The 15994-nt window shown below is 38.7% G+C and overlaps 1 protein-coding gene across 1 annotated transcript; it reads right to left on the reverse strand.

Annotated features, from left to right (window-relative positions):
• Window positions 1–337: 337 nt before the first annotated feature.
• Window positions 338–10529, reverse strand: ADH6 (alcohol dehydrogenase 6 (class V)). The gene is made up of 6 exons (XM_063603840.1): window positions 10360–10529; window positions 10027–10243; window positions 8601–8861; window positions 7379–7514; window positions 4855–4993; window positions 338–4174 (listed from the first exon to the last, which is right to left on the reverse strand). Exons 1-6 carry the CDS (start codon window positions 10476–10478, stop codon window positions 4150–4152), a joined length of 897 nt encoding a protein of 298 aa, XP_063459910.1. The 5' UTR covers window positions 10479–10529; the 3' UTR covers window positions 338–4149.
• Between the last annotated feature and the right edge of the window lie 5465 nt (window positions 10530–15994).

Genomic DNA, 15994 nt, shown 5'->3' on the forward strand with positions numbered 1-15994 from the left:
CACCTCCAACATTGGGGATTAAGATTTGACATGCAATTTGGGCAAGGACACAGATCTAAACTATATCATTCTGCCCCTGACCTCTCTCAGATATCATGTCTTTCTCACATTTTGAAATACAATCTTGCCTTCCTAACAGCCCCTCAGAATCTTAACTCATTCTAGCATTAACTCAAAAGTTAAAGGTCCAAAGTTTCATCTGAGACAAGGCTAGTCTCTTCTACCCATTAACCTGTAAAATCTAAAACAAGTTAATGATTTCCAAGATACAATGGGGATACAGGCATTGGGTAACTACTCCTATTCCAAAAGGGATAAATTGGCCAAAAGAAAGGAGCTACAGGCCCTACATAAGTCCTAATATAGTTCATGATAGCCTACATAATAGGCCCTACATAAGTCCTAATATAAACATGAGTATAAGAGTGCATTTTAAAACTGGCTACCAAAGGGGGCAACTAGAGTTTAATCTCATGGAAAACTCTCTGGCCTTGTTTATTTTGTAGAGACTTCTACCAGTCACTTGTGGAGGGCTGCTTGGTGGGGTATAAATTCCCTAGGTCTTCTGGGCTGTTTTAACAAAAGTAGGCAGATCAATCTTCTATAGTTCTGGCAAAAGCCCTCAGACATGAGAGTGCTGACACCAGCAGCTGAAAGCTAATGGGGCACAGAGAAGTGGTAAGGTCCTAGGAATATGGATGAGGTACTGATGGCAGCAGCTACAAGAACCTTTCATGTAACTTGTACTCACAGCCATTGGCTTTAGATGCAAAATTTTTCTCCTTAATTGCACCTTAATACACAGCTTCTCAATTGTGCCTTAATGCACAGCTTGTCAATTATTTTTCCTACTTCCAGTCTCTGTACTCTTCATACTATCCTCCACAGTGCTGCCAAAGGCATTTTTTTTTTCTTTTTGTGAGACAGGGTCTCGCTTTTTTGCCCAGGATGGAGAGCAGTAGCATAATCCTGGCACACTGCAGCCTCCAACTTCTTGGCTTTAGATTCTCCTACCTCATTCTCTTGAGTAGCTGGGACTAGAGGCATGTACCGCCATGTCTGGCTAATTTTTTTTTTTTTTTTTTTTTTTTTTTTTTTTTTACTTTTTGTAGAGAATAGGTCTTGCTATGTTGCCCAGGCTGAAAAGTCATGTTTTTCTGAAACACAGATTTGGGCATGCCAATCCTTTCCTTGAAAACCTCTGTAACTATCCCTGGTCTATAGAACTAAATCCTTCCCCCTCTTCATTGTTTGGTCCAGCCACACCTCTCTCTCACCTTTCTCACATACACCATCACAGCCCATACTCTTTCACCAACTTGAACTTTTCTCATGCTATTACATAGGCTCGCAATATTCTTTCTCCACTTGGCAAAACCTGATGCACCCATTGAGGCTAAACTTCAGGTTTCCTTCTCTGTGTATTTTTCTCTAATCTCTCCTAAGTAGGACTAATTTTTCCCCTCTTGATTATTGGTTGATTTTTCCTCTGACATAATAGTTACTATATTGCATTTTAATTACTTTCATATCTGTGTCCCTAGATGTCAAGCTGTATGAGTCTTCAATACTATGTACATTACTAAATAAATGTTGGTTGAGTGAGTGATTAGTTAAGAGACTATCAAAGCTCATCAAAAAGGCAAAAACAAAACAAAACAAGAACGAAGTTCATACTCTTGTCAGTCCTCCAGTGATTGGTCGTCTGGCTTATGAATGATGTTAGAGAGAAATAAGTGGGAGAAATCAAATTCTTTTGAAATTATTGTGTAGGCAAATGTCAAATTTCACCACTAGAGAGAACCCTAGTGTTAACTTACAACATTTAATAGGAAACTGAGGGTGTGTATAGGATTTAAAACATTTTCAGAAGCTTGTGCCAATATCAGTATAAAGGCTTCATTGTGAATATGTAGGAGCTGATGGTTCTCACTTGAAAATTATCAGGGAACATTAACTCTCAATGTTTAGTAGTGCATATTCCTGGTGGTGCAATAATGGGCTTTTGCATGTACCTTGTGTGTTAGTATGGGGCATTTATATTGCATGGACACATATTATTTTATTATTGTTGGGTGATAGCCTAGAATGTAATTATTCTTGTTCTCAGGTAAAAATATGAAAAACTTAAAGCTTCTCATTATGCAGGCAAAAAATGTAAAAAACTAGTTCTCCCTGAAGGCTGGACTCCTATAGTGTGGATGTGGAGTTAGGTAAACATTGCTGAAGTCCATAAACTGCCCCATGTAGTGACTGTCTAGGGAGGTGCAGTGACAGGGATTGGAAAGAAAGATTTTACTTTGTGCTTCAAACAAGACACTTAATGTGGACAAAACAGTGGGACTTAGAGACAGTTCACAGAGTCTATTCACAGAGTTTACTGGGCCTGATAGGATTCAAATGTGGTCTTGAAGCTGGCAACAACAGTGAATGGTTATACAGTGATATAGATAGTCTCCAGTACTTGGTAATATGTTTGACTGTATATTAACAGGAAGGAAAAAAGTTCCTGCATTTGTGATAAAATTAGGTGAATTTTGCAACGAGCTACAACATAACAAGACATTCAAAGTGGCTTAAGGAACCGAGCTTTATTGGAGCAAAGAGTGTGGACACTGTTTACAACAAAACGTTTCCGGGAAAACTTGGATTTCCCAAGACCCGAAGACTCCTCCAAGTTCTCACTGTTAGTAAGGTCAATTTGGGGGCAGAACAGGAACATGCCTTAGCTGCTGTCAGGAAATAGAAGAGCAGAGCAGAGTTGGGCATGGAGGCTCCAGCTCAGACTTGGGAAGATGGAGAAGAGCCATCCCAAGTCCAGAGTGAATAGGTTTCATAGCACCCATCTCCTCTATTTGAAGGAAGCAGGCCCCTAAAGGGAAACACAGGATGCCCAACTCATAAGAATCAGACTGTTATGAGAGTCCTTTGATATCATGTGAAAACCATGATGGGAGAGAGAGACTGAGGGTGCAGCCCACCTTCCTGGCCAGTGTTAAATCAGGAAACTATTTTGTTTAGATCAAAAAATGATATTCCATTTTTTGGTCTCCCAAGGTCAGCCAAAGTTTACTGACATGCAGGGACCCCTGTGTGATCTAGTGGGAGTCCAGAGCTAGGGGAGTCCAGTTGGAGCAGAAGAGTCTGCAACTAGGAAGGGAACTCTTGTGTGTATGAGGGTTGGTAATAGGCTCTTTTTGTATCAAGAGGAAGGGAAGGAAGTCATATCCCAAGAGGGCACTTAACCTTAGTCCTAATTCTAGGAGAACTAAGAGGGGCTGGGGCAGAAAGTCAAAGGGTCAGGGTAGAAGGATTGGATGCCACAAAGCATTACTGGGGCTCATTTTCCCCTAAGCCACTTCTTGGAGGAAAAACTCCATGGGACACATTAGTAAGAAAGTATACAATTATTCCTGTTTTATGTGAAGATTGGAATAAAAAACAGTTTTGTTATTTAATATTACAACCGCTTTGTAGGAAGTGTGGACCTTGGTAAATGATCCACCTCCTGTATGATGACTCCCCTCACCCCTTTTTTTCTGCTGGATCCCTAGGTGGCTTAGTTATGAAGATGGGTACTATGAACTGCTGATAGTCAAATCATCCTGACCAATTGAAGAATAATTTGAATTTTCTTTGGCAATCCAGGAGAGGAGAGATTTGTGCCAAGGAGATAGGATAAGTGAGCATTTGAGACTGGGTTAACTTGATTCAGGCTAACCTGAATCTTCAATAAACTCATTAATGCGGAGTTTTGTTTCTTTAGAGTAAAATGGCAGAGTTTCATGTCTAGGCCTGTGAGAGAGACATAGTGTACAAGAATATAAAGGTCCACAGGTAGAGGAACTATGAAAATGGGAGCATCTTGCATTGACCTTTTATGTCTGAAGGATGTGGAGTTGGATGATTCAAGCCAACCTTAATCTAGCTCTGAAAAGGAGGCTGATCCTTGGTGACACTGGGTTACGTAAGAACAATTTTGATGAAATGGTTAGGTCAGAAGCCAGATATAGGTCCACTGCGGAATGAATCAGAAGTCAGAATATAGAAATGGGATTGCGTGAATAATTCTTCTAAATCATGAAAATTACATCAAATGCCATTGAGTTGGTGAAATATCCTTTGGGTCTTGCATGAATTACATTGTACTTAAAGTAACAGGATACAGCGGATACTGAAAAAAAGAAGAAGAGAAAAAAGGTTGGAACATTTTTAGAGCAACATTTGTGTTTTGGATTTCAAATTCTCACTTTGTAGAGCAGTAAACTAGATTTTTTTTCTCTTTAGGTGAAAAATGAGAAGATTAAATAAGCCATGGGAAGATTTTTTAACATGACATGAAACTCCAAGGGTAAAAAGTAGGTAAGCAAGCTTATACTTGTGTGGGGAATGCCAGTTTCTGGGTTATGGCTGGTTTCTGTTTTTTGGGTCAAAGATAGGATTCAGAATTAGGAATCCTATGAATAATTCCTCTTCTCCCCCAAAGTAGAACAACAAATACAACAATGGCCTATTTGTGAACTACATTCTTATGTTTTTAAACTTGAGCTACAATTTTATAAGCTGACTTCCATTAATATGTCATGTAAAAAAAAATCCATATTGGAAATACAATGCTAATGGCAAAAGTAACGGTAGGTGAACACTTAAATACTTTCAGGATTATGTATTTTATTAGCTAGAAATAAAACAAAATGCAGAGGGGAAGGAGATGCTTTACAAATTCCTGAAAGCCTCTTCAATTATCTGTATACAGCTTCTGCAGCAGGGACGACCCTTCTTCTACTCCCAAGCCAATACACCCTTTCTCTTGGTCTCAAACACACAGACATAAAATTTATGTGGGCAGTTTACCATTTTCCAGTTTTCATTAATTCAACTGCTTCATTGATTTTATCAAGATTCAGAGTATGAGTAATTAGTGGATCTAGATTCAACTTCTCTGCCATATAATCAGCAACCAGTTTAGGGATGTGCTGTCTGCTCTTCCAGCCTGGAAATACAGATTAATGATGAATTTTACACATGAGGCTTCATTATAAAGGAAAGGTCATTCAAAGTAACTGCTGAAGTTGTTGGCTTTGACTGAGAAAATCTAAGCCTGTCCCGTTTACTTGCCTCAGTCATCAGGAGAATGCCTACCCCAACCACACACATTATATAGAGGGCTGTGTTCCTAAAGGAGACTTCTGGTACTACAGAGAAGAAATAATTCAAAGCAGATAGAATGTGGACCTTGCCTTGAGGTGTTCCTGGTGTCATGTTGCAATCTCTGGGGAGCAGTGAATCTATATCTAATGTATAACAAAGGCCAAGGTCTTGGGAATCATGGAAAGAAGCAATTCAAATGTTAAATATAGCACATTTTTTTTTGTGTGTGCTTTCCCTCATGTGTATGTTTTGATCTGCCGCTTCATAAAAGAGTCAAATAGCTTAAAGGAAAAGAAGAACTCTCACTGTGGCAGCGGTCCCAGTGAAAGCTCTTGGGAAAAGAATGTGTACAAAGCAATATAAGAATAAAATGTGCTTTCTGGAAGTAAGAATTGCACAAGCAAAGATGGAGTTAGCTAAGGTAAGATGTAGTTTAGCATTGTATTTTCTCTATTCCCGTGATTTTCAAGAAACGCATTAAATTTAGCACTGTGCTAAGTGCCACGCTCAGTGAGTTACCACACAGACTTTGGCAGTCTGCTCATTGCTAGAAAGGGTGGGTGTGGTGTAACTGTGCAAAGTATAATGTGGCGTAATCTGCTTAGTGTTCTATGCGGATTATTCTGTGATAGGATCTTGACAATTACTTGCTTTTCGTGGTTCTAGCTTAGGTTAGGCTCCCCAACTTATTCTCCAAACTACCACAAACTCTTCTAATAGATTTATTTTTAATTTAAGTTTGTTTCTGTTATGTGTAACCAAGAATACTAATTACTGTTCTATGTCATGACATGAAGGGCCAGTGTATATTTCTATTTGTTTTTATATTTTGATTGGTGATCTGATAAAGCATTTTTACATCTATGTCAACCCTCCACTTTTTTTCTTATTTCAACCAAATGACATAGGAAAGAAAATTCTAGGACCACAGACGGGACTAGGCAGTGTTTCTCAACAAGGGCACTACTGGCATTTTGGGTGGGGAACATTCTTTATTTTGCACATTGTGGGAGGTTTAGCAGGACTGTCCAACACCTGTTAAATGCTATTGTTGATTGAAAATCATTGAACCCGAGGACTATACTATTTGTGGAATAAACTAATTTACATTAATGATCACTATATGAGTGCTAGAGTGGCCAGTGAATTAGTTTCATTCACTGAGGGTTTTAAGAATATTGGTAATCTTATTTTTATAAGACTTAGCTGAGTATGTATATTTTGAATTAACATTATCATCTATAAATACAATAGAGAGAAATGACAATGGATGTATTCAATGATCTTAAATAGAAGAACTGAAATTACAGTTCTTCTATTTAATAGATCATATATATAACTGGATTATTACTTTTTTTTTCTTGCTGGTCCTGCCATGTATCTACTCTTTATAAATGAATTAGGTAAGGCTTCTAATATCTGTAATAACATGCTGCCATAGCTTACTTGGGGACTACAGACAGCTCACTTGTGCAAGTAATTCAGGCACTCCTCTAATTCTCATCTCTTTTTGCCCAGGCATTCAGATTGCCCAGAGTTTCTGGATAAATACATTTCTTCGTAAATTTCAGATTTCTTGCTTATGAGCCCAGAATCTTAAGCAGATTTATTTAATTTAGTTTGTCTTCTACTTTTTCAATAAAATACTCTTCTAAAGTCTATAAAAATGTTCCAGGACAGGTAAAAAACAGAAAATCAAAGGATTCTATAAGATATTTTTCCTCTGGGTAAAATAATTCTTATTTTTTTAAATCAATAGTATTTCTTTTAAATCAAGAATCCATTGTGTTTAATATATTTGAGTTGGTAGCATGACAACTCATTTGTTTGGGATAAGATTTTACATGAGTTGAACAATGACAACTAATGGCTAAGTATATTCTCCAAAGAATCCCAGCTGGCAGGTGTATAATTTCGCTGAAGTATAGTTATAGATTACAATATTGCCTTCTTTTCAATTTAGAGTTTGCTTTAAATGTTGGACACTGGATTCTTTACCAATCAATTAAGAAACCTCTTCTCCATCTTTGCATGAGAAAAAGCTTTCCAAGAGGCACTAGATACACCCACTATCCATCCCTTTATATTGGGTATTCATATGTTGAAAAAAAAAATCTGTAATATAAAGCTGTTGTTTTATGTCCTTTCTTAAGCGTTTATGGTACATTTTTCTATTTCCCACCTTCACCTCCTCAGGCATTTCCACCTTTCCCTGCTTCATCCATACCTCCAAAAACAGAACCCTTCAAAGAACGTCCTGAGAAGAACAACTGGCCACTGATTTTGAGTTGAACACTGGCAGGCAACACCCCAACAACCACACAGACCCCATAGCTCTCATTGCAGGAGGCGAGGGCAGCTGCCTGTTAGAAAGTGATGCAATACAGTATAGGGGTTAAAAGATGTATGTGAGGATTGAGCCTACATCTTAATTTCAGCTTAACTCCTAAATGGTCTATGACTTTCTTTTCTGATTCTCCCTATTCTCATTTGAAGTAACATTTATCTTGTAAGGATGCTATGAAACACATATAAGACGTTGTATGTTGCTTAGTATAGTACCTGGCACTTTAGGACTCAATAAATGGAAATAACAAAAATGAAAATAGTAAAAACATCCACAGTAGTGATAATAATAAAAATAATTTGTATAAAAATTATTACTGATGCAGGTGGCTGGTAAGAATTGACATTTTTCTTTTAGACATCTAAGAAGACAGATATTTATATAATAAGATGATAGCAAAGTGAGAAACAGATACCGTTACATTCGTTATGTTCAAAGGCTATTTCTCAGAGTAAGAGTGTGAGAAAGGTTTTGCTGTTTCTTCTTACAGATAAAGGAATTTATGTATGGTGAATCATGAAAAGATTTTTTATGCTGGGAAAAGGGCCCAAGTTGGAAGAGGCAGTTGTTGAGTTTCCATACAGCTGACTAGAAGATAGAGCCATGCAACCTAATAATACATTATTTCTTCAAATCCCCAAAGAAAACAAGCCTTAGATTTTTAAGTAACTTCCCCTCACTTTCTATTCTTTTATATAAAACACATTTAGCCAGAAAAACCACCACTTTTTTTCCCCTTCATTTTTGAAATGAACCCGTTTAATCGTGACTAGTAAATATTTTTCTTGGAAACTTATCTCAGATCTGACATGAAAGACGACTGAAAGTGAAAAGCACATTGATTTATAAGGTCATTAATCAAATTTTAACCTTATCTTGCTTAAAACTTCTGGCTTTGAAATTATATGAAAGTTCTAGATTTAGTATCTGGGATAGTGAACAAATTTGTAAGAGTACACAGACGGCACCAGCTGAGATGTCATGGAACACAAGGAAAATTAAATAGAGCAAAGTGGAGGGAATTTTAGAAAGCTCATTCAACTATAATCTAAATGATGACTGGTAAAAGTATTGGTAATTTTCACTCCAGAGGATTACATACCAGAACGTCCAGATTTCCAATGGCCTCAAAGCAGAAGTCTATACCAGCATCTGTCATATCAAATAAAACTTCTTGAATGGGTTTCTTTAAATCCTGAGGATTGAGGCACTCAGTAGCACCCAATTCCTGTGCCTTCTTAAATTTCTCCTTGTTGACATCCACTCCAATGATCCTGGCTGCTCCTGCTGCTTTACAACCCATGACAACAGACAAGCCGACTCCTCCCAGGCCAAACACAGCACAGGTAGAACCTGGAGTCACCTAAACACATAGAGGCAGAAAACTCAGAAAACAAAAAGCAAAGAGAACATACACCTTTACTCAGTTGGGAAGGCTAAGTCTATATGCATGTATTTTTAAATGAGTCATAAGCAAATGATGTTTACATACATAACATATTATAACTACAAAGTTTTGATTTTTCAAAAATATTTCTAGATATGGAATACTCTTGGCACAGGAACAAAAAACTGCCTGAAAGTAGAGTTTCAAGTCCCAGGAATTAGTTTGAGTAGTAGTTTAAATGAATTTGCATTGAATATTTAGACTTACTTGACAGTGTATTTAATTCCAGATATTTTTGAGTTCTTTAAAATTATCTCTATCTTCCTACAACCATTTCTCTCTCTCTCTCTCTCTCTCTCTCTCTCTCTCTCTCGGTATCTGTAAATTTTTCATTACTTATCGGGTCAATGCCTTGTGAAGGCAAAGGCTTTTTTTTTTATTGAGTAGTGTCCTACATAGGACTAATTTAAATAATTTTTTTCCATTCTATCTCTCTGTATAGTATTGGGACTGATGGACACTGGAAAATGCAAAGTTCTAAAATTCAACAGCACCTTTAGGAAGGGAGCTGGGAAGGTTTGAGTGATGTTTTAGAAATAAGAGTTCAATAGCAGCCCATTCAGCCGAGTGGGATCCCCTGGTGAATCTGTCTAATGTAGTAACACCTACTTCATCACTTGGTTCCTTTACTCTCCTTTTCTTTTTATTAGCATTTATCACTACCTAATATATCATGCAATATAATATTAGCTTCATGAGTTTTGTTAGCTGCTGAATTCTAGCACCTGGGACAGTGAATGGCTCCGAAAATATTTGTCTAAGGAAAGAAAGGATAAACTGGAATATGAAAGGCCACAGAGTCATGTTGTAACTATGTTAGATTTAATTTCCAGTAATTCCTGATCTTTCCACTTGTGAATGGCATCCAGACTTAATCTGTCTTTTACTACTCGCCAAGAGGGAATGGGAAAAATGTTGAAGGGGGTGTGGGATGACTAGGTAGATAGCAGAGAACTCAAGGATGTTTGGAGTCAGGCTTGGGATTTTTCCTTTGGTATGATAAGACATGACAAAGATGCAAGAGGCCTTTCAACTCCATATCCCAATAATTCCCTTCCAAATGGGTATAAATGCCCCTCACCTTGGCAGTATTGATTGCAGCACCAAACCCAGTGGAAAAGCCACAGCTAATTAGGCATACTTTCTCTAGAGGAGCGACTGCATCAATCTTGGCAACTGAGATTTCCTTTATCACTGTGTATTCACAGAAGGTGCTGGTATTACCAAAGTGATATATTGATTTTCCCTTGCAGGTAAAACTGCTGGTACCATCAGACATCAGTTGGGTTTTTGACTGTCTTTTATAGACAAAACAAAAAACAAAACACAAAGTTTATTTTGAATTAGAAAGCTTAGATCTTCTCCAATGAAAGTGAATTAAGTTTTCAAAAAGAAAATATTAGTAAAAACTTACTTGAATTGTATACAAAAATTGCCCTCAGAATTCAGGCAAGAGGTACATTCTCCACACTGTGGCAGAAAGAGTGTGATAACTTTGTCACCTAAAAGAGCAAAGTCATGTCTTATTAACATATTATTTTTTAAAGTAAAGAGATAGCTGTCTTTCAGGATTTTGACAGCAAGGCACCCAAGAAGAAATGACAGCTGAGAATTATTTCCACATTCAGTTGTGCTTGATACCACAAAGAATATCAAATACTTACAAAAAGAGAGAATGTCTTTAGCATCTGGGCCCAGCCCTGGGCTCAGTGGCTGAATCTTGAGGAACTGGCCCCAGATTTGCCTCTTTTGTAAGCTCCTTTTGGAGTATGAAATAGTTTTTTGTCATATATCCATTCAGTCAAGTCTTATCTCTTCTCACATTTTCAACACTAATTTCCTCTCTCAGGGATTGAATTTAAAATAGTATGGATACCACATACTAACAGAGTAAGCTCTGGATTAGTGAGAAAAAAAATTGCTTCTATGCTATTCTCTGTGTTTGACATCAACCCTTTCTTCTTGACCTTAGAGATCAAAGGTAGGCAGATTTCTCTAGTAGTGGTCAAAGTATCAGGACATGATTAGAAGAGCTTGCCTGTGATGTATTTTACTGGCTGCCCCCATGGTCTAACACTGTAAACCAGAGAAATTTGTTTTATACTTTTAGTTAAAAACCTTATTAAGATTTAGTTTCTTCTATTTTATTTATTTTTATTTTTTTAAAAGGTAACACATACATATGGTAAAAATTTAAACTGCACAAAAGTGAAAATTATCACTCTATTCCCCAGTTCCCCATCTTAGAGACAGGTACTCTGACCAGTAACCACGATATTTTTCAGCACTGTAACCCCTTTAAAAATGCAAAGGTAAGCATGCTATCTACCCTGGTTTGGGCCTAGCTTTTTTACTTAACACTGTATCATGGAGCTTTCTATTTTAGTACATATAGTGCTCCATCATTAACCAGTGCCATGAACACTGATAGATATTTAGGTTGTTCTTTGTTTCTCTACACCCCAACACTAAAACCAGTAATGCAATGAGTATCTTATTGTAGACAGAGTTCTAAAATGCCCTCCGAAAGATATCCTGCACAAATCCCAGGCACGGTGGCTCACGCCTGTAATCCGAGCACTTTGGGAGGCCGAGGCGGGCGGATCACAAGGTCAGGAGTTTGAGACCAGCCTGACCAACATGGTGAAACCCTATCTCTACTAAAAATACAAAAATTAGCCAGGTGTGGTGGCCTGCACCTGTAATCCCAGCTACTCAGGAGGCTGAGGCAGGAGAATCGCTTGAACCTGGGAGACGGAGGTTGCAGTCAGCCGAGATCATGCCACTGTACTCCAGTCTGTCAACAGAGCGAGACTCCATCTCAAAAAAAAAAATTGTGCCTATTTATGGGGTACATGAAAAATTTTGTGAAATGTATATAATGTGTAGTGACCAAGTAAGGGTATTCAGGGTGTCCATTATCTGAGTATAATACATTTTTGTTGAGCATAGTGACCCTACTCTGGTATCAAACATTGAATTTATTCCTTCTATCTTATTGTATGTTTGTACTTTTTTTTGTTTTTGTTTTTGAGATGGAGTCTCACTCTGTTGCCCATGCTGGAGTGCAGTAGCACGATCTCGGCTCACTGCAAGCTCCGCCTTCCGGGTTCATGCCATTCTCCTGCCTCAGCCTCCTGAGTAGCTGGGACTACAGGCGCCCATCACCACGCCTGGCTAATTTTTTTGTATTTTTAGTAGAGACGGGGTTTCACTGTGTTAGCCAGGATGGTCTTGATCTCCTGACCTCGTGATCCACCCACCTTGGCCTCCCAAAGTGCTGGGATTACAGGCGTGAGCCACCATGCCCGGCCATGTTTGTACCTTTTCACCCACTTCTCATCATCCTCTCCACTCACCCTTCCCAGTCTCTGTTATCTATTTTTCCACTCTCTACCTCATGTGTTCAAACTTTTTAGCTCCCACATATGCATAAGAACATGTGATATTTGTCTTTTTGTGCCTGGCTTATTTCACTTAAGATAATGATCTTCAGTTCTATCCCTGTTGCTGCAGTTGACAGGATCTCATTCTTTTTTACGGCTGAATAGTACTCCATTGTGTATATGTACCGCATTTTGTTTATCCATTCATCCGTTGATGGATACTTAACGTTGATTCTATATCTTTGCTATTGTTAATAGTGCTGCAATAAACAGGCAAGTTCAGGTATACCTTTAATATACTATTTTCCTGTGGATAGGTACCCAGTAGTGGGATTGCAGGTGTCATACTTTTTATATTACTATGAATAAAGTGGCCTGGTGGCTGTTTCAGGGTAGGAATGGCATTACAGTGTGGGAGTTATTTGTGATCCTAAGCATGGGAAAAATCAGTTTTGGGGTGGAAGGGTGAGTTATGGAGCAATGAATGGAGGCAATCATCAAATGGCGTCTACTGGCAGATTGAGGTTGGAGAAGTTGTTGGTGGCAAGGTAGTTCTTAAAGGTTCTGATTTCAGGCCAACACTGTTGTCACTATAAATTCTCTTTCTGTGTGGTCTTATCTATTTTTGCAGATTCAACCACTACCTTTATGTGAGTAATCTATATTTATGGGACATATTTCTCCCTAAGTTATAGGCTAATGTATTCATTTGCTGTTTGAAGGTACTGGAGGTATCTCAAACTCAACATGTTAAAACATGAACATATCATTATTTCTTCTTCCCATCTCCACCTTCCACCACGCTCTAGTGGACAAAACACTCAATATATTCCTCCCTCTGCTACCTCTATTCAACTAGCAGCCATGCGATGTGTTCACTCACCCAAGTAGAAACCTGGGAAGTAGCCTCAATTTTTCTGTCCCTCAATCTTCACAGTCTAAATTTTTCTAGGATATGTATCTTTTCTCCACTCCTGCTAGTACTAAAAAAGCTTTCTGCTTTATCTCTTTCTTGCTTTTACCACCTTCGAAATCACCTTTATACCATTGCCATTTGAAATATAATCCTAATCACACCAATCTCCTATCTAAAAATGATGTTGTTACCATTTGCTTACCTGGATCCGCTGACATCAGGATTTTCTCTCTGTCAGTCTCTCCAACCTTATTTCCTGTCACTTTGTGTTTCAGGCTTTACCTTTCAGCCCCCAAACATATTCTGAAGCTTCTTGCATGGGATATTTTCTCAGTCTCTGTATTACTCCTTATGTTGTTTTATCTGCCTGCACACACTTCTCCTTTACCTGGTGAATTCATATTTCTCCAGTGATTTCCCCTTCAGTATCACCTCTGGGAAGCCAAGCTGGGTTATGAGCTTTTCCTTGAGGCTCCCATTCTCTTTCTCCTTTACTATCCTTGTATATTGCTTTATAATTGCTCTTTTATAATTATTGTCTCTCTGTAAGATCCTTGGAGAAGGGATATATCTTTGACTCTGGAAATTCTGATAAAGGGCTTGGACATTACTTTTTGAAGAGATGAGAGAACTGAGGGAAGTCAAAAGGGAATTAAGGAAAAAGGAGAGGAGGAGGAGAGATACTATGATTATGACAGCCTCTCACCTTTAGGAGCCCAGAGACTAGCTGGGCGATGAGATGTTGGTAAAGAGATGAGCACACAAACTGACAAAGATATGACACAACATAAAGAACAAGACTGCACCTACTTGGCCTGTAGTACTCATGCTGATTTTCTCCACCGCAGACGAATTTATTGAGAAAGGGAGATCCTGTAGCAACTTTCACTGTAGAAAGTACAAAGGTACACAGGCAACTGGTAGGTCAGAAGGCTGGGTCCTGAGCTTTCTCTGTAGTCTGGCAATTATTAAACAGGAAAAGCAGGTTCTCCCGCTGCTTGAATTTCATACTTTCATGAGTTTTCATTCTTTGCAATTTTGAGGAATTGATCAACTTTACCTAAATTGTCAAATTTATCTGTGTAGAGTTGTTAATAGTGTTGTTCCCTTATTATCTTTTTGATGTCTGCAGTGTCTGCAGCCATATTGTTTTATTCTTTTTTTTTGAGGTAGAGTTTCACTCTTGTTGCCCAGGCTGCAGTGCAGTGCTGCGATCTCTGCTCACTGCAACCTCCACCTCCCGGTTCAAGTGATTTTCCTGCCTTAGCCTCCCAAGTAGGTGGGATAACAGGCGTCTGCCACCATGACCAGCTAGTTTTTGTATTTTTTTAGTAGAGGTGGGGTTTTGTTATGTTGACCAGGCTGGTCTTGAACTCTTGACCGCAGGTGATCCACCTGCCTTGGCCTCCCAAAGTGCTGGGATTACAGGCATGAGCCACCGCGCCAGGCCGTTTTATTCTTAATATTAGTTATTTGTGTCTTCTTTTTTTCTTAGTTTATTAATTTTGTTGAACTTTTCAGTGCTCTTGTTTCTTCCATTTTTCTCTTCTGTTTCATTAATTTCTGTTCTTATTTTTCTTATTTCCTTTCTTCTGTTTGTTTTGGGTTTGTTTTGCTTTATTTCTTTTGTTTATTTCTGTCTGGGAACTGAGAGAAAATGTATATAACCTAGATTTCTGAGAACTTAGAGGCCTTGCTAAACTGTGATTTGGACAATGGCTAGGAGATAATGAGACATGGAGTTTGGTGGGGTTGGGGTATGGCATGGGTGGGTTCCAAAACAAAGAACTGCAAGTGTGAAGGCTCAGAGACAAGAGAGCCTGAGATCATTCTTTGAGGGGCAGACTTTGGGGGAAGCATTGAAAGGACCTCAGTGTGATTGAGGCATTGAATTCAAGGGGTGAAATGACAAAATGTGAGAATAACATGGAAGGTTGATGTAGAGAAAGGAGTCGCAGGCTGGGTGCCGTGGCTCACACCTGTAATCCCAGCACTTTGGGAGGCCTAGGTAGGGGGATCACCTGAGGTCAGGAGTTTGAGACCAGCCTGGCCAACATGGTGAAACCCTGTCTCTACAAAAAAAATACAAAAATTAGCCAGATGTGGTGGTGCACCCCAATAATCCCAGCTATTTGGGAGGCTGAGGCATAAGAATCGCTTGAACTCGGGAGGCAGAGGCTGCAGTGAGTCAAGGTCATGCCATTGCACTCTAGCCTGGGCGACAGAGTGAGACTCCATTTCAAAAAAAAGAAAGGAGTAGTTGAGAATCCAGGAGAATCTGCTCAATTGGTAACTGGCTATGTAGTTCTGGAAAGTCACTGTACTTCTTTGGGTCTTGATTTCCCTCTCCATAAATGAAAGAGGCAGTCAAGTGATGTCAGAGCTTACATCAGCTCATATTCTATAAATGCTAAGTTCAAGAGGTTCCTCTAACAAATGGCTTCTGTTTGTGGGGTGGAGTGGGTTAATACCATTCTTGCCTTAGAGTCTTTGCATAAGCTCTGGAGGCTTGGCCTGCATTTTTTTTCCTCTCAGGGAAGTTTATCCCAGATCCTCTATAGCACATTTTATTCTGTTACCACACATCGTGCTAATGTTACAAAGGCAATATTAATGTTTTACCACTGGTGCCAACATCAAATGCTCCTAAGTCATAAAAAAAAGAATTATCAAGTCAATTCCAATAAAGTGTATTTAAACAGAAGTAGTATTTCCTGATAGCTATTTCAGCAATGTAAATTGCATGA

This window comes from Pan paniscus, chromosome 3, assembly GCF_029289425.2.
Source record: "Pan paniscus chromosome 3, NHGRI_mPanPan1-v2.0_pri, whole genome shotgun sequence".
Classification (NCBI taxonomy): domain Eukaryota; kingdom Metazoa; phylum Chordata; class Mammalia; order Primates; family Hominidae; genus Pan; species Pan paniscus.

Excerpts from the sequence above, each read along its gene's own strand:
- ADH6 (XM_063603840.1), bottom strand. The coding sequence starts at position 10,478 with ATGTTAATAAGACATGACTTTGCTCTTTTAGGTGACAAAGTTATCACA. Across the intron at positions 8,862-10,026 it reads CTGCAATCAATACTGCCAAG|GTGACTCCAGGTTCTACCTG; the intron begins GTGAGGGGCATT and ends CTATGTGTTTAG. Across the intron at positions 4,175-4,854 it reads TTAATGAAAACTGGAAAATG|TATCCGCTGTATCCTGTTAC; the intron begins GTAAACTGCCCA and ends TCTTTTTTTCAG.